General features: G+C 38.7%; 1 protein-coding gene across 27 annotated transcripts in view; it reads right to left on the bottom strand.

Moving 5' to 3' along the window:
- TBCK (TBC1 domain containing kinase) overlaps window positions 1-21303 on the bottom strand; it is a 240907-nt gene that overhangs the window by 111841 nt on the left and 107763 nt on the right. For 24 of the 27 annotated variants that reach the window (XR_010601746.1, XR_010601753.1, XR_010601752.1 and 21 more), the window contains one exon: window positions 9284-9459. Coding sequence is in view for 3 of the 27 variants with exons in the window: in XM_065597661.1 (XP_065453733.1) it covers window positions 9284-9459 (176 nt within the window). In the remaining 24 variants the exon portion in view is untranslated. Of the gene's footprint in view, window positions 1-2994; window positions 3977-5033; window positions 5124-9283; window positions 9460-21303 lie in introns of all 27 variants that reach the window. The other 3 variants (XR_010601763.1, XR_010601760.1, XM_065597662.1) reach the window with 3 other exon arrangements.

Here is a 21303-nt window from a genome sequence, read left to right on the forward strand (position 1 = left end):
CTAAAAGGCCTTTCTTTGTCTGTTGCTCCCTGGAGAGTTTAATTTGAACCACTATATGCAAGACTGCAGATAGTGATACCTTGCTGGAGGTGTTACAGCTGAGCAAATTTTCCTAATCACCTCCCAATGTTTTTAGTTTCTGAAGGACTGAAGTCACCTCCCCTCATGGAATTACATACAGTCTCTGGCCCGCAATGATATATAAATGCAATACAGTAAGATATTAGGGAAAATTGCCATATCTGTCACATGAGCGTCCCAAGCTTTTCCCCCTAACAAGAGTGTGTAACAAGGTGGCTAAATGTGCTGGAATCCATCTAATGACTGAGCTACATACAGGATAAGAGCTTACTACTGCTATCACCCACTGGAATTATTAATGTAGCTGAAGTGGCAGATATCTGTACCTTTGTTACTGAATATCCCTGGTTCATTTAGCAATTTAGTAGATTGTTTTTCCTGCTTAAAACTCATGGCTATGACCAGACATCTTGGGTGAAATCCTGGCCCCAAAATACTCAATGGAAAAACTGCTACTGATTTCAAAGGGGCCAGAATTTCACCTCCATGTCTTTGGTCAGTAGTTTTAAAGTTTGCTTTGAGAATGAAGGATTGGCTGCTTCAAACTAGGTTGAGCTCATTTTTGCCTTGTAGCTCATGTGGTTATTATATTCCTTAATGGGTTTTTCCTCACAAACTTATACTAGAAGGTACTCTTTTAAAGCAGTTTTAGTATAATCAATCAGCACAACACAGCATTTAACAAGGCTGTCATAACTTTCTTTCTTACTTGTGGTTAAAAGAGATCAGACTGTATAATTTTGAAAGCACTCACGCTGTGTGTGTGCGCACACGCACACACGCGCGTAAAAATACACATTTTAAAAAATCTACTACTACAAATAATCAACCATTTCTGATGTGTAGATGTTCAAACTGCATCTTGGTAGGGATCTTACAGCTCTCAGTTTCTAGTGATTGATTTAAATTTCACAGAAATTAGGCTATTTTCTAGGTTCACCTACAGTGAGTCAGTTACCAACTACTACAAACACTAAGGATTACTGCAAATGTTGGAAGAAGACTAAAATCTCAGTTATCATTAAAAAAAAAAACGCTACCCTCCTACAGTTAAGAGGTCTGTAGGACCTGGCAGCAGATTGTATTCTTGGACTTCTTTGACAGTCAGCAGTAGAGAAAACCTAGTACTTCTACGGTCTTCAGGAAGAGAAACCTGGTATTTTGGGCCTGCTAAAGGAGCAGCTGTAAAAACAGCAGGAGAAGCCCTCTTATGCTCTATGTTTCTCCTTACTTTACACGGGCACTTGTCTAGTAGGCGCACTGGAGCACTGTACTGATCAGATATTGTGAAAACTTTATAAAGCTTATCAGCGAGCTCCCAATAAGTTTAAGTGTTTGCTGGCCTCTGATGTGTCATTATGACATGCCTAATTCACCAGTTAAAACACTCTTTTCAACAGCTCAAATTTGTTTGCTCCCTCATGAGGAGTCTAAATTTGATTTCCCTGTTTTTTCTAGATCTGCTTTTAAAAGATGTGCATCTGTTATACTATTAGGTATGTGAGTCTCTTTCAAACAATGGAGGCACCTGGAATGTCCATCACTAACTGAAACGAACTCCTTGCAAGTGGCAGCTCTTCAAGCCTGGGGATACGACAGCAATGACAACAATGAATGGGAAAAAGTCAAATAAAAGACCTATCAAACTAATAAAATAACTAAACTACACTAACACTAAAAGGCTAAGCTGTAGCTAAGCTGAAAGTCAGCATGGTAGATACTCCATCTGAGGCCGCATTGCATCCTATTGAAGCGGGACACATTTCTCTTTCCTTCTTGAGATTATATCTCAGTAGAGACATGTTTTATGGCTGAAAGAGTAAAAGATTAAGCTACATATTTGGGAAGTCTAAGGAGGAGGTAGGTTTCTGAGGCTTTTAATGCAGCTGCAATTAAATGTCAGTAAGAAGAAGAAAGTTAAGTAATGCTAAGGGTAAAAACAGGTTTAATTTTACCAGCTGATAGTTTGGGGAGAAAAATACTTACCCAGGGGCAAACACTTTTAATTTTATTTGTAACCCAAGTACTGTAACATTCTGATATATACTGTGCAAATATTTGGATAGTCAATAAAAAGCACTCAAGAGACAAAGTCAAGCAGCTTAAAGAAAAATACAAATACATGAGGAGACAGCCAGTGTTTAGAATTAAACACTGAAATTTTAAAAAGTCGTAAAAATACCCTCATCGTAAAGTCGATGGTTTTTCCATCAAGGCCACCATTTTCCATCTGTTCCCACTCCTAAACATCCAACCTCAAAAGATAAATGTAACCCATCTGAAACTGGAGACCACGTTAGTGGAGAAACAAGCATACTACAGAAGTAGTGTGCTTGTTTCAGGGAGTGGGAAGACAGTTAGGAGGGGTCTTGAAAAATTTGCTTGTAAGAGCTAGATTTGGAAGTAAGTACACTGGATTTTCTGAAATCCACTACTGATTGTGCTGTACACTGAAGATTAGAATCTGGCCCCATTACAGGCAATGGCAGCAAATTTTCCCTGGCACCGACCTTATTACGAGAGGTGGGTGAGGAAGTCGAAGGAAAGACGGCCCTAGGATTAAGAGAACAATCTAAAGAACTCAAAGACCTTTTAGAAACTTTATTTGAAGACTAACATAACTCCTGCTGGCCGGTGACATAGACTACATTGGTTTTAGGAATCTAAACTCCCCAGGTGCCTCTTATGATCACTAGATACACTGACTTTCACATATGCATGACTGGAAGTCTGCCAAAAAAAAGTACAGTGCATAAAAATGAACATGTTTATAGACTACACCTTCATATTGAATAGCTCCCTCATAGTACAATTGCCCACGTTATTCATATCCTCGTAATCATTAAAACAACCGAGTATATTCATAAGTCTTTACCTGTAAATTCTAACTAAACTAGTATGCTGCCGTAGTACCTGGAAAGCCTGATTTCTCTTCAGTTTCAGAAGGGATGCAGCCATCATACTGAAGCACTCCACATAAAATACATCATGTGTTAAGAGGGAGAAGGAAAAATAAAAACAACAAAAGGGAAAGCAGCTGAAACTACAATTTTTTTTTCTTTTGTGTTACATACCATAAACATTTGCTTAACTCCTTGGCACTGGTGGATTGGATGAATCTACTGCTGGCTTTGGTCTACAGGGGAAATACAGCTTATGGCATGAAAAGAATTATATAAAAATAAGGGAGTTCCAATATAAATCTAGTATAATCCAGAATCCTTTAGGGGTGTGAAAGGAATTGTGGAGCAACATCAAAAAGGTTTTTCTGATAAGGCCAGTATTTTGGCTCAGACGGTGGAACTTTTCTTGAGGTTAAGAAAAATGTCTTACCCGACTATTTCATGCATGCCTACTCTTCTCTTACTTTCGGGTCTCCTTGGTTTTATAACCTATTCACATCCCTCCACTGGCTTCCCCTTCTCTTTTGCATCAAACACACACAACTTGGCTTCAATTTCAAGGCTCTTCAATGCTCACCTATCTCTACCTTACCTATCATCTCTCATTCACCACTGAGAGGCCAACTACTGCCTTCAATTGGCCAATGATGCCAGCCTCCATCTTCCACTTGTTACATTTTCAAACAAGCACCTTCTGGCTTTTCCCCACTGCCCATCACGCTCGGGGAGAACTCCTGTAACTATCCAGAAAGCTACCTCATCATCTCCTTAAAATCCCTCAACGCTCTGCTTTGTCATGATGCCTATAACAAGCTTGACAACAGAGAGACTGCAAGTGTGCTTTGATTACTGCCTATCACGCTGACTAACAATGACTCACTGTTTTCTTGTATTCTCAGGTGTGTCTGTATCCATCTGTTGTCTCTTATCTTATACTTCGATTGTAAGCTCTCTGGAGCCGGGACCCTTTTTGTTCTGTGTTTGTACAACACCTAGCAGAAGAGAGTTCTGGTCAATGTCTGGGTAATACAAATAATGTATGCTAGATGCTACGATAATACAAATAATAATTCAACAACAAATGTGGTTCAGTGGTTTAAGCACTGGATGAGGAATCAAGTAGTCCCAATATCCGGTCATGACCCTAACAATAGTGTTCTCTGTGGCCTTGAGCAAGTTACAAGCTTTATGCCTCAGCTTCCCCCGGCTGTAAAACAGAGAATGGAAAATTCCTTACGCAATAATTTCCATTCTGCTATCAGCATCTCCCACAATTCTGTTATTTCTGGGCTGCTCCCCAACACACTGTAGTTTCCAGAAGCAATCAAAGCTGCAGCACAGCACAGTGTGTGCTGGCCATGTCTCCTTTGTCACCAGATGAGTCATTCCAAAACCGGGTGAAACTTGTAGAAATATATTTACATCATCATCAAATGCCAACTTATTAACTATGTACAGCAGGGAATTGTCTGCATAGTAACTGTCCAAATAAAAAGCTGACCCCTTGGCTACAGAGCCATCCAGGCTAGGTAGAATTGTGGGAGATGCTGCTAGCAAAAAGAAAATTATCTGGTAAAAATTTTTCCATTCTGCAGCCCAGCGTCTGCCACAGCTCTGTTATGTCTGGGAAGTAGCAAGCAGTGAAACAGAAGTAGAGAGGGATAAGGAAAAAGTAAATAGAATGAGCTAGAAAAGGAATCCCGCCCACTAAGGTTTGTCAAAAGGCAATACTGGGCCACCACCACCTGTAGCACCTTCCTGTCAAAGAACGTCTCTGCAAAATACAGGAACTCCACTTTATAGTGTCTGATACAGGTGTTAGTCAATGCCCATGGGTGCTCTGCATATCTCAGTGCGGAAGCACTTGCTTCTTAATCCCATGAGGTTTCTACAGATCTCGTGGAATGTGCCTTGATTTCTTCTGGAACAGGGATGCTTGATACCTGATAGGCCCCCATGATGCATAGTCTGAGCCACATAGCAATGGATAGCTTGGAAGCTCCGAGCCCTTGACACTTTGGATGAAAGGAGACAAACAGTGTGCCTGACCTTCTCGTGGATTCTGTATGTTTAGTGCAATTCTTCAGTGCTCCTCCGATGCCCAAGTTGTGTCACAGCTTCTCGGTCGGATGCTGTGGCCTGGGACAGAATGAGGGAAGAATAATCTCCTGAGAGGCATGGAAAGAAGAGTTAACTTTGGGAAGAAATGATTGGGGAGTTCTCAGCACCACTTCATCATTGTGGAACATGCATGGAGGACATTGCCACCCCTGACACTCGCCTCGCAAATGTAACAGTGACCAGAAAACAGGTTTTGTTGGAGGGCTAGAATGCCGATATTGAAGTTAGACGTCCAAAAGGGTGAGTTGTTAAGGCTTTCAACACCAGTGATTAAGTGAGATATACCCAGATCATCCTGGCAAGTGACATACAATCATACATACACTGCAGGGGAAGGCGAAAAACTCCCAAGCTCATTGCAAATCTGATGTGCAGGGAAATTCCTTCCTGACCCCCATAGAGCCATCAATTAGTTCCTGAGCACGTGAGCAAGAACCAGCCAGACAAGTGCCTGAGAAAGAATACTCAGTACCAGCTCAGAGCCCCTCTCATATACTGTCTCATCTCCAGCCATGGCCATCCCTAATGCTTCAGAAGGAGATAAACAGAATTTATTGGAGCAGGGAATCCCTTCCTGACTCCTGCAGGTGGCCAGCTGAAGTTCTGAAGCATGAGCTTTTAAGACAAACGAGAAGTGAGCTTCCACGGTTGTTGACCTCTGCCCTCTATTATCACAGGCAACCTCGTCATACAAGCAAACTCGTAAATTTTCCCACTCTCTCTCAAAACTAAATTATGTATTTTGCCCTCACACCAGCTATTGGGAGACTGTTCCAGAACTTCACCCCACTGAAGGTTAGAAAATTGTTCATGGCCAGTTTATATCCATTTGTCCTTCATCTTTCCTGGTATTTACCCTCCCTAATGCATTAAAAGAGAACAATCATATCTCCTCGCAGCCTTCTTTTTGCTAGACTAAACAAGCCAATCACTTACAGTCTCCTTTCCTAAGACAGGCCAAAAAAAAATTGTCAGGACACTCTTCCATAAGTTTCAAGACATCCCCCACCCGCATCTATCCATAAGGAAAGGGGAAGGTGGCTGCACCTCCTCAGATTGGAAACAGATGTGCTACAGGAACATTTTTATTATAACAATTACACTGATGTGAAAATACTGAAATGATCATAACTATGTACAGTATGGATAAACATACTGGACAAAGCCCTGCATGAAAATATAGCTCTGCCAGTGAACAGCAGACACTTGAAGTGAAAAAATTCAAAATAAAACCTTCTCAAAAATAAAAGGTGTCAGATCATTGCCATCTCAGAAAAGAGAAAAGGACTGTTAGGACAACATTTCCTTTGGAGGTGCCAGTCTCTACATCCTTTATTCTTGGGAAGCAACCAGTTGTGGTTACTGAACAGAGAGCAAAAAAGAGATTGTGTCTAGCAGAATAGGGAAAGGGGACACAGCTTATTTGCACATTACTGAGTCCTGGACATTTGAGTATGTAGTGTTTTAAGACTGTTGGGCCTTGAATGTCTTCAAGACTATTCAGTCCAGGATATTATAACTGATCTGGAAGAGCACATGCTGTGTCAGAAGGTCCCTTGGCCTTGTACATCTCCCTGACACAATTACATATCCATTTGGAAACAGAACCCTAGTGAATTCTTTCCTCTGTTTCAGCTGTAAGCTTATCTATAAATCAGCAGTTTTTCTAAATTGTTCAGTTCTGTTGAAGTACAGTGCCATCATGTTTCTTCTTGGAGTTTCAGTTTGAGTAAAAGGTAGATGTCTTATAACGTGAAATAACTCCTCCTGGAAGTTAATTTTTCCATGTTTCTCAGCACCCTTTTACCTTAATGGAACATAAAATATTGAAGTTAAATGGATAAAGTCCCTGTCTTTAAAATCCTGCTAGCTCAAGTGAGGACCACTAACACGGCCATCTTGATATTTCAGAAATAAAGAGATACCATACTGAGGAGCTCATATATATTACAAGCAAGTGCCCAAAACACACTGATGTGACTCCACAGCCAAATACTTCATGACCTGAGCAGGGGATGAATTCTTCAACTTGAAGCAGGTCCCACGACTATGATATGCTAAGCACTCTTCCATCTCAGAGTAGAGGACTGAACAAAATTCAGAAATGTTGTCTTTTAAAGTAGTGCTGCCAGGCCTAGGGAAAAAACAGCTTGAAGAAACTGTAAGCCTACTGGTATTTGTATCCTAATCCCAACTGTAGCCTTAATAACTATAATGAGAAATAAGCAGCTGGAGCGTCTGTTTTTAAGTTAAGATATTACTGTGAAAGATTATAGTCCACAAGGGCTAAGCCAATGTGTAGCTCCTCTTTAATTTTATATTTTGCTTTTCACTTTTGTAAAGAGATTACAGAAGTCCCATCCTTAATTTTTGCATTACAATGTAAAACAAAAATATTGAAATATTTGTGCTTGTCAGAGGATAAGGAGGGTGAAAAGCCTATTTGCCATAGCAAGGTACATTTAAGCCACACACTTCATTGCCTTGATTTCTGAATGGTTAAGAAGGAACAGATGGAAGCAATTCTAATGGCCTAACATAATTTACTGAATAATAATGCACTTTGTGTAAGCATCTCTCTTGCCATTGCAATGCCAGCTCTGCAAACATTCGGATTCAAGATGGGACACACATACAAATTATTTTAAAATCTTTTGCAAAACTCAACAGGAGATTTGAGCATTTGCTGAGAAAGGAAAGTTTAAAATACCCCAATGTCCTTAATCTAAGGTAGCCTATTTGACAATGAAATAACTATTAGGCTAGAGTAAAAGAAGCTACAAGGGGACATCTGGAAATTATTTTTGCCAAGCAAAATTGCTACAGAGTACAGATCTATTTGTTGTGAAAAAATGTCATTGGTAACAGAAAACACAGGGACTCATTCACATACTATTACCCAAGATCTGCTCACTTACAAGATTTGAACAACAACTGTAATGTGACATGCCAGATGGAAAAAGCAATCAGAAGTGACCACAGCCTTTCTTGCATTAGTGCAAATTTTCCTGACCCTCTCAAGGAAACTTTACTCCCTTCACTATTCTTCTTCAGTAGCAAGAGCTTGCTCATAGTCCTGCAGCCAGGCCCTTGATAATACACAGTTATGGAAATAAAATGCTTTACGGAGCCAAAAGAGTGGAGATGGGGTAGGAGGTGGTCCTGGCACAAGATAAAATAATTTTACTGGCACATTCCTTACAGCAGCTTTAGGATCAAAATGGAATTGAAACAAAAATTAAAAGATCACACTGATATCAAAACCAGAGCAAAAATCAGAAGGTTCAACATATACAGGTGGGGACGAAGGCACTGCCTCCCTCAAGGAACTGTTCTTTCATTCACTGCAATAAACTGTTCCTCAAAACAAAACACACCCCTCAACCTTCAACAGTTCCAGGTGTTTGGAACAGTGGTTGCAGGCAGGACAGCCAGCCCCACAGATCTGGCACAAGAGCAGGCTGTGTAGAAGAGACTTAGGTCTTCTGTATTGGAGACCTCAGACTCTACTCCTAACTCTGCTTGAAGTGAAATTGTGCAACTTCTGCATTATCATATTTGTAAAATGTGCTGGAATTACATTTGGTTGCCTTGTAGGGAAGGTCACGAGGTCTTACTCATTATGTAGGACATGAAGTACATAGAAATATAGGCAGCAGGTACGTGAGGACTTTGAAACTAAAAGCCACGATTGGGGTGGGAAAAATCACATAGCAAAGGTATAAAAGCATTATTGTCAGTTGATTAGGATAATCAGTGCAACTCATTTCTAGTTTCACTAACTCACAAGTTGTAATATTGCCCGTCTTGTATGATGAACATAAGACCTTCATAACACACCTTTTCCAGAAAACCTATTTTAGAAAGATCTAAGGCATTTTAAAACATTACTGTAAATTTAAAGAGTCTGTGTTTTAGACCACAAATTCTTAGGGGCAGGGACTGTCACTTATTATGTGTGTACACAATGACTCCCCAACCTATTTGAGGTCTTTAGGAGCCAACAATATACATGTTTAGTAATGAATAATAATAAAGTATTGCACTAAAAGAAGCCAAACCTGAATTACAATATAATAACAGAGATGTGATTTTCTTAATAACGTTTTTGTAGCATTACCCTTAACACTACATCTTTTTCTATAACAGACAGGAAAGCATAATCCTAAAACACTCACCAGGTCACTTTTAGGTGCATCCTGATAATCTGCTGTGAAGCAGGACATTGAACTTCTTGAGCCGTTGCAGTCACTGGCTTGCTTTGGAGGCTGTGCATGTTGCCTGTATGTCGCACTCTTAGGGGTCCAGCAAAAAAGGTTGACTGACTCACGGACGCAACGTTCAATGTCGATTTCTGACCAATGATTGAAAAACAAGCAAAAACCCAGATGTGAAAGTTATCAAAATCAGTTAGACCAGTGAAACTATGGTTGAAAAAATATCTTCAATTTTTAGTAACCATTTAGTTAATTCAAGAGACATCCAAGAGACTTTACAGACAAATTATATAGGGATTCATTTTATCCACCACTGAAATGCAGCCACCTCGGGAATGTAAAGTGGCAGCAAAGTTACATTATACAACTGTTTAAGACAGGAAGCAAAAAAATACCATAACCAACTGAAGCTATAGGGTTATTTTAATAGATGAATTTAATTACTTATACAGTAAAGGTATTTCAGTAAAATTGTTGGCATACTGTAAACCAAAACGCTCTTAAATGTAGATACACAATGGAAAGCAAGTCAAGTAACATCTATTTACATGATGCATGAACTTTCAGCTGGTCCAAAAATCAATGCCATCTGTGTCATGGTTACAGTTGCTAAAAGCTATTACTTCCCAGATTGAAAGAGTCCAGTGAAACAAAGTTACTGAATTTGAACTTTGTGTTGCCTGGTATTTTTGAAAAAACTATATGCTAATCTGTCTACTGGAAAACAGGAAATCTCAACATTATTTCGTGCTTGACTGCACACAAAATGGATTTGTCTTAGTCTTACTTTGAATTCAATCCAAAAATGGCTGCAGCTCAGAGGACAGCATGCTGGCTGAAGTAAATGACATGACATTACTGAACTTAGCTTATTTTATATTTTAAAACATTCCCATCACCAGTTGCAAATTATCAAAGCAGAATGAAGAAATGTGTAACCAAAAGTGATCCTATGACAAACATTATTTCAGAAGTGATAACATCAGGGCTATGTATGTTTTGAAAGCAAGGGTGTTGCAATTATGACCAAAGCAGTTAATAAGAATACATGGTTTCTTGAGCATAGCAAAAGGACAAGTTGATTTGTTTCACCTGACCTTCAGTCTCATAAATGGGACAAATACACGAGTGTGTAGAATTACCCTAACCTGCATCTTATGACAGCGCACAAGACATGACATAAATACAACCAGCACTGGATGTATCAGTTCTAGATCTCTCTGGGACGGATAGCAATTCATTACGACCCTACCAAGTTTAGGGTGGAACATAAGGTAGAATATTTCACTTAGACAGGACTACTTACTTCAATTTCTTTGATGTTTAAAAAGAAAGACTTGGTCTATTCAAGAAGTCATCCTTTTTCGGGAAAAGCACTTAACATTTAAGCACACGCTTAAGTCCCCTTAAAGTCACTGTGCTTAAATGCTTTCTTGACTGAGGGGCTTAATGAGCACAGGTTGGGAGCTAAGAACTCCTGAGTTCTAATGACAGCTCTAGCAAGCATCCTGCTGTGGCCATGGATAAAATCACAGCCTCCCTACTTCCAACAAGGGTATTCATGCAGGATCGTACTTCTCAACTTGTATGTCAAGTTCTTTGACAACGAGATGTGCTCTTTTATATGATGTATTATTAGTCCATGTAATTACTAATTTTTCATTTTACAGGTGACTTGGTAAAAAAGTTTCTGTTTACTAATATTTTCCAGGAAAATCTGAGGAAGTGGCAAAACTAATGCAGGCCTTCTGATTTAAGCAAAGTTTGCAAAACTGCACCAATTCTATGGCTCAGAATATAGGTTCCAAGGCCTATTGATATTACACAGATTTGCTCACATTTTAAAAGGCTCAGTTTATTTGTATGGAGATGAGAACTTCAACTAAATTCTGACATGTTTACAACTTCTTATTTTTCTGTAGGGAGACAGTTCCAGCCTAATTCTATCATGAATTATATCCCCTGCAACTGGGATTCTTGGCATATTTTTCACAACTGCTAGGAAAATTTCAGCAATACTTGTGTGTGAAGGGAGATAAAAGTAGGATGCCTTCGCAAGTTTAAAAAGGCATCTGAGCACCTCCACCTCCAAGTAAAACAGAGAATTGTGGGAGGACATACAGTCTACACATACTACACAGTCTACACTTGTCCCTGTTAAAACAAAAAAGTCAAGGAAGGAGAGGAATTATCTAGGTTAATTGATCTGATTTTCTGAGGCAGAAATGTAGCAACCTCTCTGCATAGTAACATTATTAATTATTCAATTGTTAGTTAACTGTTCCCATTCTCAGTCAATTCCCCCAGGAGCATAAAAATCTGTAAAAGTTTTAAGGCCTCTACATTCCCAGAGTGATGTAAAGCCTTATAAATGACAGTAAGGGAATCTGCTAGGAAGATCGTTATGTGCTCACTTTTTTCCTGTGCCAAAGTGGCACATTTAGCAAACAATTAATAAAATGTCAGGGCAATCAGAACCAAGCACTTCACAAAGTACCCAGCTAGGTCCAGGACAATGATTAGCAAAACTGTATGACTTTCATGTGTGAAAGTCTGAGCAATTTAAAATGACATTCTACCCTCCCCCCCCCCCCGTCTGGTGTTCTGTAATGTAATTTCAATGAAAATCCAGGATTATAAATGGAATGCAGGGTATTAGTTATCAAGTATTTGTAACTTAACTTTTATATATTCACAGTTGTATTAGAAAAGCTTTAAACAACAGTTCTAAGGAATATTTACTCTCATAGTTCAGGGAGGGTATAAGCCAACTATTAGTTTACAGATGTTAGGAAGAAACTTCTCTTATTGGCAAGTTATTCCATCATTGCCAACCACAGGGTTTCTCACACCTTCCAATTAAGCATTTGATACTGGCCACAGGGTACTGGACTATATGGACCATTGATCTGATCCAGTATAGCAATTCCTATGTTCCTATTATTATCCTGCATTACTTAAGTAATAATAATGACAACACTGTCATAACACTTTAAATTTAAAAAAAAATATTTAGGACTGTCGATTAATCGCAGTTAACTCAGGCCATTAACTCAAAAAAATTAATCGCGATTAAAAAAATTAATCGCTATTAATTTCACTGTTAAACAATAGAATACTAATTGAAATTTATTACATATTTTTGACTGTTTTTCTACATTTTCAAATATATTGATTTCAATTACAACACAGAATACAAAGTGCAGTGCTCACTTTATATTATTTTTATTACAAATATATGCACTGTAAAATGATAAACAAAAGAAATAGCATTTTTCAATTCACCTCATACAAGTACTACAGTGCAATCTCTTTATCGTGAAAGTGCCACTTACAAATGTAGATCTGTTACATAACTGCACTCAAAAAAACAAAACAATGTAAAACTTTAGCACCTACAAGTCCACTCAGTCCTACTTCTTGTTCAGCCAAGCGCTAAGACAAACAAGTTTGTTTACATTTAAGGTACATAATGCTGCCTGCTTTTTATTTTACTCTTAACAGAATTCTGCTCCAAGTACTGATTTTGCCCTCCCCTCTAAGTGGCCCCATCAAGAATTGAACTCAACCCTGGGTTTAGGAGGCCAATGCTCTAGCCACTGAGCTATCCCTCCCGCCATGAACCTCCCTTCAAACCTTATTTATCCTCTGCTTTGCATTTTGTTGTCCTTACAGGTTAACCATAGTTTTTTTTCAGTCACTATACATATAAGCTTCACAACCTTTCCAGTTAAGTACAGTTTTGTTTGTTTGTTCTGTTGTGTTCTGTTTTTTGCACTTACACAACAAGAGCTTGGAATTATACTGATTCAGACCTGGATATTCCCTTCTCCACTCCTTTTCCAATATTTGATGTTTCTGAAAGGCTTTTGATTTCTCTTTTAGATACTGGCCTCCCATTTTAATACTTTTACATTATGCATAAATATACAGTTCATCACTATGGAAGTCAAAATATGAATGAAGATGCTAAATGATTGGTGCTCCAGAGATAGTAAAATTGTTCCCACTTAGTTCTAAAACAAAATATTACTGCAAAGGAATATTTACACCATTCTCCACATTCACACCACTCCATATGAAAAATTTACTGCTAAGGCTGGCATGCCAAAAATGTGATATACATTAGCAACTGAGTTCTGGATCATGAGCACATGAGCGGACACACAGAGAGCACTTCCCAACTATGTCTGACAGCTTGGTGCTAGCAGACACACATATGTTGTAATTTTAAAGGACCTATGTCCTTCTGAGAGCAGAGCTGTTGTAAAATTCAAGGCAGTGACACTTCCCAAGAAGTGATCAGAGATGCATAGGGAGGGCAGAGCTAGAGAGGCAGTAAAGAAGAGAGCGGTGTGCAGGTTCATGACTACTACTTGAACATGCATGCTCACAGAAGTGTATTGGGGTTGTGTTTTGTAGGACTGGTGTAATTTCAAATGTGTGTTTTTTGTTTAAAAAATGATTGCTAATGCAGTTAATGAAAACTGTTTGTAAACTTGACAACATTCCATTGTGAGGAATTTTAATCCTGCATGAAAATATTTGACATTTGGGCTGAGATTTTCAAAAGTGACAAGTGATTTTGGTTGCCTCCATATTTGGTGTCTGTCTGGAGACATCTTAAGGGAGCCTGTTTATCAGAAAGTGCAAAACACCCACTCTCTGAAAACTGAGCCCTTAGAAGAAGTCTCAAAAGATGGGCATCTAAAAATTGAGGCACCCAAAAAATCACCAGTCACTTTTGGAAATCTTGGCCCTGAATAATGGTGCTCTCCTCCCTACATTTTAATTTTTTATAAAAACGCAGCAACCTTCTAGTAAAAAACTCAATTGCACAGACTAGGTAAGCCACTATTCTACATTAAAAACTTTGTCTCCTAAATTTACTAGTGTTTTACATGAAAATAATTTGGTCATTAAAAGAGACAGAACTTTTTGTGTGCTGCTAACATTATATGTCTAATGTCATTCCCACTTCCAAATATAAATGATTTAACACACACAAAGGGCTTTTTGCTATACATTAAAAAAATACTAAGCCCACAAAAATATTGTACTTATTTTCCTGAACCTTATTTTACTATTTTGTTCCCCTTTTGAACCTTATATACTGAATTCTCCTCTCCAGGCACAACTACTGCCTCCTTCCTCTGTCAACACAATCAATCTGAAGTGAGATGTCGTCTCAGTGTGACGAATGGGTGATATGGACATGGCTAGTTTTTATGAATATGTCTTTAATGAATGTTATCACAGAAAGAGCAGAGCACATTTAGGGCATTCTGTCATAAAGAAGATGGATGGCTTTTCTCCTTTATCAGGAAGCAAAAAAACAACGAGAAGTCTGGTGGCACCTTCAAGACTAACAGATTTAAGGATGTAAGAATTTTCTTTCACTAATCAAAATATTAATTGTCATATTTTTGGAGCAAAATTAAAATATACCTCAAACTTTCTCCCCTAGTCACTCCTCTTTAGGCTGGAAAGTTGCTAAGGCTACTGTGTACCATTAAATATATCTAGTTAATACATTTATTTCCTGAAGGTTTAATGAGCTGGATAAACAAATCTTTTAAGTAAACACTGGCAAATTAGCTGCTATATTTTCTAACAAAGCCAATCATTAATCTCTCTAAAGGTAAAGTCTGGAAGGCATGGATGACATGCATTGCTGCTCTAACTCAAAATCCTGTCATTAATGTAACTCCTATATTCTATTCACAAACTGAAGTCTTAAAAGCTTGTGAAAAATAACTGATATCAGTAATGCAACATGGACTTTATGGAATATCTGAGATTCAGTACAATACAGCAACCTTTCTAAATCCCCAACTGTCTGCATTTTGAGTGGATGTCAAAAAATACAAAGCACCAACTTAAAGGAACATGCCTGGGACAACTGCACTTGAAAGGTTTTTTTGTTTTTTGTTTTTAACTGTTCACAGAAAAAGCGTGCTGAACAAACGATTACTGAAGCAAATCCTGTCATAAATGGTATTTATTTAGTGAAGAATTATACTGAATAGATCTTTGTGCACAATTTAATCCATCTCAGAAACTTTTTCCTTTGGGAAGAGAACACAGATGTCAAGAAGAAATGTGGACAAGATCAATTGCATCTACTTATTTTGGAGAAAAGCTAAGGTTAAGATTGTGGTTTGACCTCTCTCTCACAAGCATTATATTACTGTCCTGCCCCCATCCCCCCCGCACACCCACAAACACCTAACACTTATGTGGCCAAGGACACCACTATGCTGCAAGCAAAGGAGTTGAACAGGTCAGACAGCTTGATCTTGTGACCTTTCTATAGAGATGACAGCACAGAGATAAAAGATTACAAGCTACCTATATATGCCATACAAAAATTCTAAGGTACCATGATGAAAGGGACACAATCAATTTAAAACAAAATCACATTTCTGTCTGATATTTCTTTACTCATTATTATTGCCAATAATGCTTGAGGACTGTAACTGAAAGGCCAGAGAAAAACAATGTCTTCTTTTTTTAAGTTTACTTTCTGCATTTGTGAACATTTTGTGTAGTTGTCTGTCTCCACTGCTTTGTTAATGGTAATTTGCTCTTCCTCTCTCACGGACTGGCATAATGACATAATGCTCATGCATCATGGATGCAAGTTGTCACCAGACTTGCTCCTTTTTTTGTTTGTTTGTTTGTTTGTTTTTTAAATCTCTCACTCTGGCTGGTAGGTGAGGACGGGATCTGAGTTTAAAGATATACTCAGATTCTTAGCTGCATATAGAATGCTTAGTTCTGGATTGTTGTGAGGGGAGAGTAATATTTTTTTCCCTTAAGGAGCAGTCAGTCTTTCTGTCTACAGCATCAGGAGAATAGGAATTGCTTTTTTTTTTTTTAATGTGAATAGATGATTAGTTGAACCCAGAAACAACGATAGAACGCTGTCCTCGGGAGCCAAAAAAATCTTACCGCATTATAGGTGAAACCACGTTATATCGAACTTGCTTTGATCCATCGGAGCGCGCAGCCCCGCCCCCTCTGCCCCCGGGACACTGCTTTACCGCATTATATCCAAATGTGTGTTATATCGGGTCGCGTTATATCAGGGTAGAGGTGTAGTTAGAAAGCCAAATACCTAACCTAAATCTCCCTTGTTGCAGATTAAGCCCATTGCTTTTTGTCCTATCTTCGGTGCACCTGGAAAACACTTGATTACCATCCTCTTTATAAACTATTTGAATACTGTTTTCTGGTGTCCCCTAAATTTTCTTTTCTCAAGACTAAACATGCCCACTTTTTTTAACCTTTCCTCACAGATCAGGTTTTCTAAACCTTTTATCCATTTTGTTGCTCTCCTCTCCCCAATTTGTCCACATCTTTCCTAAAGTGTGGCACCCAGAATTGGACAAAGTACTCCAGCTGAGGCCTGACCAGTGCTAAGTAAAGTAGGATAATTACCTCCCGTGTCCTATTAACATACCCCAAAATAATGGCTTGCTTTTTATGCAACTGCATTACAATGTTGACTCATATTCAGTTTGTGATCTACAATAGCCCCCAGATCTTTTTCAGCAGTATTATCCGAGTCATTAATTAAAATATGGAATTAACTGAAATATTGGAACCAGGACTGACCCCCTGAAGGATCCCACTAAATACACCTTCCCAGTTTGATAATGAATCATTGATAACTACTCGGAGTACAGTCTTTCAACCAGCTCTGCACCCACTTTATAGTAATTTAATCTAAACCAAATTTTCCTGGTTAGTTTATGAAAAAGTCATGTAGGACTGAATCAAAAGCCTTATTAAAAATCATGATATATCACATCTACTGGTCCCTCCCTATCCACTATGCCAGGAACACTATCAAAGAAGGAAATTAGGTTGGTTTCATACAATTTGTTCTTGACAAATCCATGTTGGCTATTCCTTACAACCCTATTATCTTTCAGGTGCTTACAAACTGATTGTTTAACAATTTGTTCCAGTATCTTTCCAGGTTTCAAAAGTTAGCTGACCGGTCTGTAATTCCCAGTGTCCTCTTTGTTTCTCTTTTTAAAGATAGGTACTATGTTTGCCCTTCTCCAGTCTCCTCACCTCTTCTCCATGAGTTCTCAAAGTAATTGCTAATGGGTTCTGAGATTATTTCATCTAGTTCCTCATATACCTTAGGATGACTTTTAAAAGGCCCTGCCGACTTGAATACATCTAACTTATCTAAATATTCTTTAACCTGTTCTTTTCCTATTTTGGCTTGCAATCCTTCCCCCTTATGGGTAATATTGCGTTGAGTATCTAAGCAACATTAACCTTTGTAGCGAAGCCTGAAGTGAAATATGCATTAAACACCTCAACTTTCTTGATGTCTACATTTATTAGCTTCCTTCTCTGTTAAGTGGAGGCCTTACACTTTCCTTAATCTTTCTCTTGCTCCCAATGTATTTAAAGGGCCGCTTTTTATTGCCTTTTATGTCCCTTGCTAAGTGTAACTCACTTTGTGCCTTAGCCTTTCTGATTTTGTCTCTACATGCTTCTGCAATTCTTTTGTGCAGATCCTTAGCAATTTGTTCATGTTTCCACTTCTTGTCAGATTCCATTTTGATTGTCAGGTCATTAAAGAGTTCCTGATGGAGCCATATTGGCCTCTTACTACTGTTCCTTTCTTTCCTTTGCATCAGGATATTTTGTAGTTGTGCCTTTATTATTGTCTCCTTGAGAAACTGCCAACTTTCCTGAACTCCTTATCCCTAAGATTTTCTTCCCATGGGACCTTATCTACCAGTTCTTTGAGTCTGTTAAAGTCTGGCTTTTTTGAAGTCCATTGTCCTTATTCTACTGTTCTCTCTTTTTTTCCTTAGAATTATGAAATCTATTATTTCATGATCATTTTCACCCAAATTGCCTTCCATTTTCAGAGTCACAACCAATTTTTCCCTATTGCTCAGAATCAAGTCTAAAATAGCTGCTCCCCTGTTTACTTCCTCCACTTTCTGAAACAAAAAGTTGCTCCAATACATTCCAAGCACTTTTTGGAAATAGTGTGTTTTGCCAGATTATTTTTCCAAAATATGTTTTGGTATTTAAAATCCCCCATTACTTCAAGGTCCTGTGTTTGGATATTTCTGTTATTTGGTCTAGAAATGCCTCCTCCACCTTCTCTTCCTGATTTGGCAGTCTATAGTAGACCCATACCATGATGTCTCCCCCATTTTTACCCCTTTTATCTTTACCCAGAGACTTTCAATTGGTCTGCCTCTTACCCTCTGGGCCTCAGAATAAGTGTATATTGTTGCTGTATAATGCAACACCGCCTCCCTTTTTATCCTGCCTGTCCTTCCTGAACAAGCTATACCCCCACCCATGCCAATATTTAATTTGCAATAACATGAATGAATGGCTACCATAAACCCACAGAAGTAATGAACAGTGCCCATCTGTAAACATATTTAGTCAGAGACTTTCTAGATATTTTGTTTACATCACTTTGCAAATTAATCAAGGACATCTTAGATAAGCTTGAAATCGTAAGGAAACCTCAGAATTAGTGCTGTTCATTGAGTGAATGAGAGCTAGAACAGGACTCAGATGCTGACAGGAGGCTCCAGGTCACTTGGATAAGGATTCCAAAAATTCTCTAGTTCCATGTATTACTTAGGCCTGATATGGCGTGATGTAAAAGAAAACACATCAAGTTAGAGAACTGACCTTTTTTCTTGCAGACAGAACAGGGTAAGGCTGCTGCTTTGCTTTAGTGTTTTCTATTGTGCCTAGACACTACAAATTACTATAAATTAATACCAAACCATGTTCTGAGGCCCTTGCAATCACTTAGCACAGCACTCTGCAAAAAAGGTTGAGCAGTGATGAAATAAGCAAAAATTGATTATTTCTGTCTCTCAAAAATTACAACAGGCCCAGAAACATAAGAAGCCAACTCCGTTGGGTAAGTGTTCCATCACCTCTATTTCTAGGTTCCACCTGGCCCTCTGTAGGCTTCTTAACATTTGGTGGAATGGTATGATCTCTCCTGGAACCTTTTCACTAATGATCTGCCCAATAGTCAGTTTCTCCACAACTTCATTTCAACAAAGTTGACTGAGCCCATAGTGGCTACTGGGATTTTTACACTTCTTCATCCCAGGAAAACCATTTTCTGCAAGGATACTGTTGGGGCTGGTTACTAGCAAGCATATCAATGATTTGGGGACCTGCAGAACACGATATGAAAGGTATACATTGGGGAGAGGAGAAACTGAATAGTCTCATGAGGTTTTAGGGAGGAGAGAGTTTGGTCATTTCTTTGAGTAGAGGCTTCAGTTTCACAGACTGGAAAAGCAAAGCAGACAGGTTACGTGACTTAGGAGGGAATTGGTATTAGAATTTAGAATAGAATGCAGAAGACCTTGTTTTTCAATCCTTTGTTTAGCCTAGAGTCACAGGCTGCTTCTCACACTGCTGTGCTGCTCCCACTTCAATATTATTGTTAATTTTTTGTGACAATAGACACACTCTCTTTATCCATGACAAACACACAAAATTGCAGTGAAGTATAGATATATAAATTCCAGCAAGGAATTTTAACACCTTAACACTACAGCTGCCTGAGCCCAAACACATATTTAGAAGGAAAAAAGACATATCACAATGTGAGTTAAATGTGCTTCCTATACACTACTTTCTGGAAACACTCAACCTAGTTTCTCAGAGAAAACTCAAAGCATGTGCTTTTCAGGTTACACATAGCACTTTCCCCATGTACTTAATCTCATTTAGTTACAGCTGTTGAGGTTAAAATCATGTCAGTAATTTCTGTTCTATTTGTGTAATAATACACAGCACTGGTGACACTGTCAATTTCATCTTCCTGACAGGATTCACTGTAACTCCTATGTTACTTTCACAGTGAGATCATTCTGAGACTCTTCTCAATATAGAAATACAGTACTAAAGTCTCATTCAGGAGAAAAACATATGACTTCGTATATTTATGTAATAAACCAACAAACATTCAGAGTAATGAAAATTTAAATAATGAACATATTATGGACCTACACTATTGGCACAACTCCCATGATTACAACAGAATAAGAATAGATTGCAAACGCTTTTAAAAAATCAGTTCAGTAAGGTACTGAACCAGGATCAATGCGCCTAAAAATTTAATGAAACAGAAAATGGAGGGGGAGGAGTAAGGGGAAGGAAGACTTTTCTGAAATGTTTTTGTTGCCTAATCACCTACTTTTCAGCAAAATTAACTGAAATCAAAGTAACAAGAACTTTTCTGGTCTCTACCCATGCCTAGGGCTACCGATAGGTTTGACAGCTTTCACTATCCATGTTTTGTTGGCTGTGTATGTTTTGTTCCTTAGCCCTAATAAATCGATGTCACGTATCCTAGGGGTTCTCAACCTTTTCCTTTCTGAGCCCCTTCCTTCCCCCCACAACATGCTATAAAAATTCCATAGCCCACCTGTGCCATAACAACTGTTTTTCAGTAGTTTAAAAGCCCGGGCCGGCATTAGGGGGCAGCAAAGCAGAGCAATTGCCCAGGGCCCCACGCCATAGGAGGCCCTGTGAAGCTAAGTGGCAGAGCAAATGCCCTGGGCCCCAGCGAGTCTAATGCTGGCCCTGCTCTCCGGTTTATTTTGGCAGACCCCCTGAAACCTGCTCGTGGCCCACCCAGGGCGCTCCGGATCCCCAGTTGATAAATTCCATTCATATATTCTTCCTTTTGCTATACAGAAAATACAGCGCTATTATCAAAACAGGAGAGATGTAACTTGCTCAACAAGAGCTGTTTTAAAGAAGGCTCTAGCTGTGTAATGACTTTTTCCTTGTTTACTGTCTAGCAACCTATTTTAAAAATGAATATACCTTTTAGCTAGAGCTGTCTTTTAGGAAAGAGTATACATGTGATTTTTTTCTGCCAGTAATAACTACACAGTAAAGAAGCACAAATAAAAATAAAAGAATGGATGTTTCTTTAGTGTTTT

This window comes from Chrysemys picta, chromosome 5 (assembly GCF_011386835.1).
Source record: "Chrysemys picta bellii isolate R12L10 chromosome 5, ASM1138683v2, whole genome shotgun sequence".
Classification (NCBI taxonomy): Eukaryota; Metazoa; Chordata; order Testudines; family Emydidae; genus Chrysemys; species Chrysemys picta.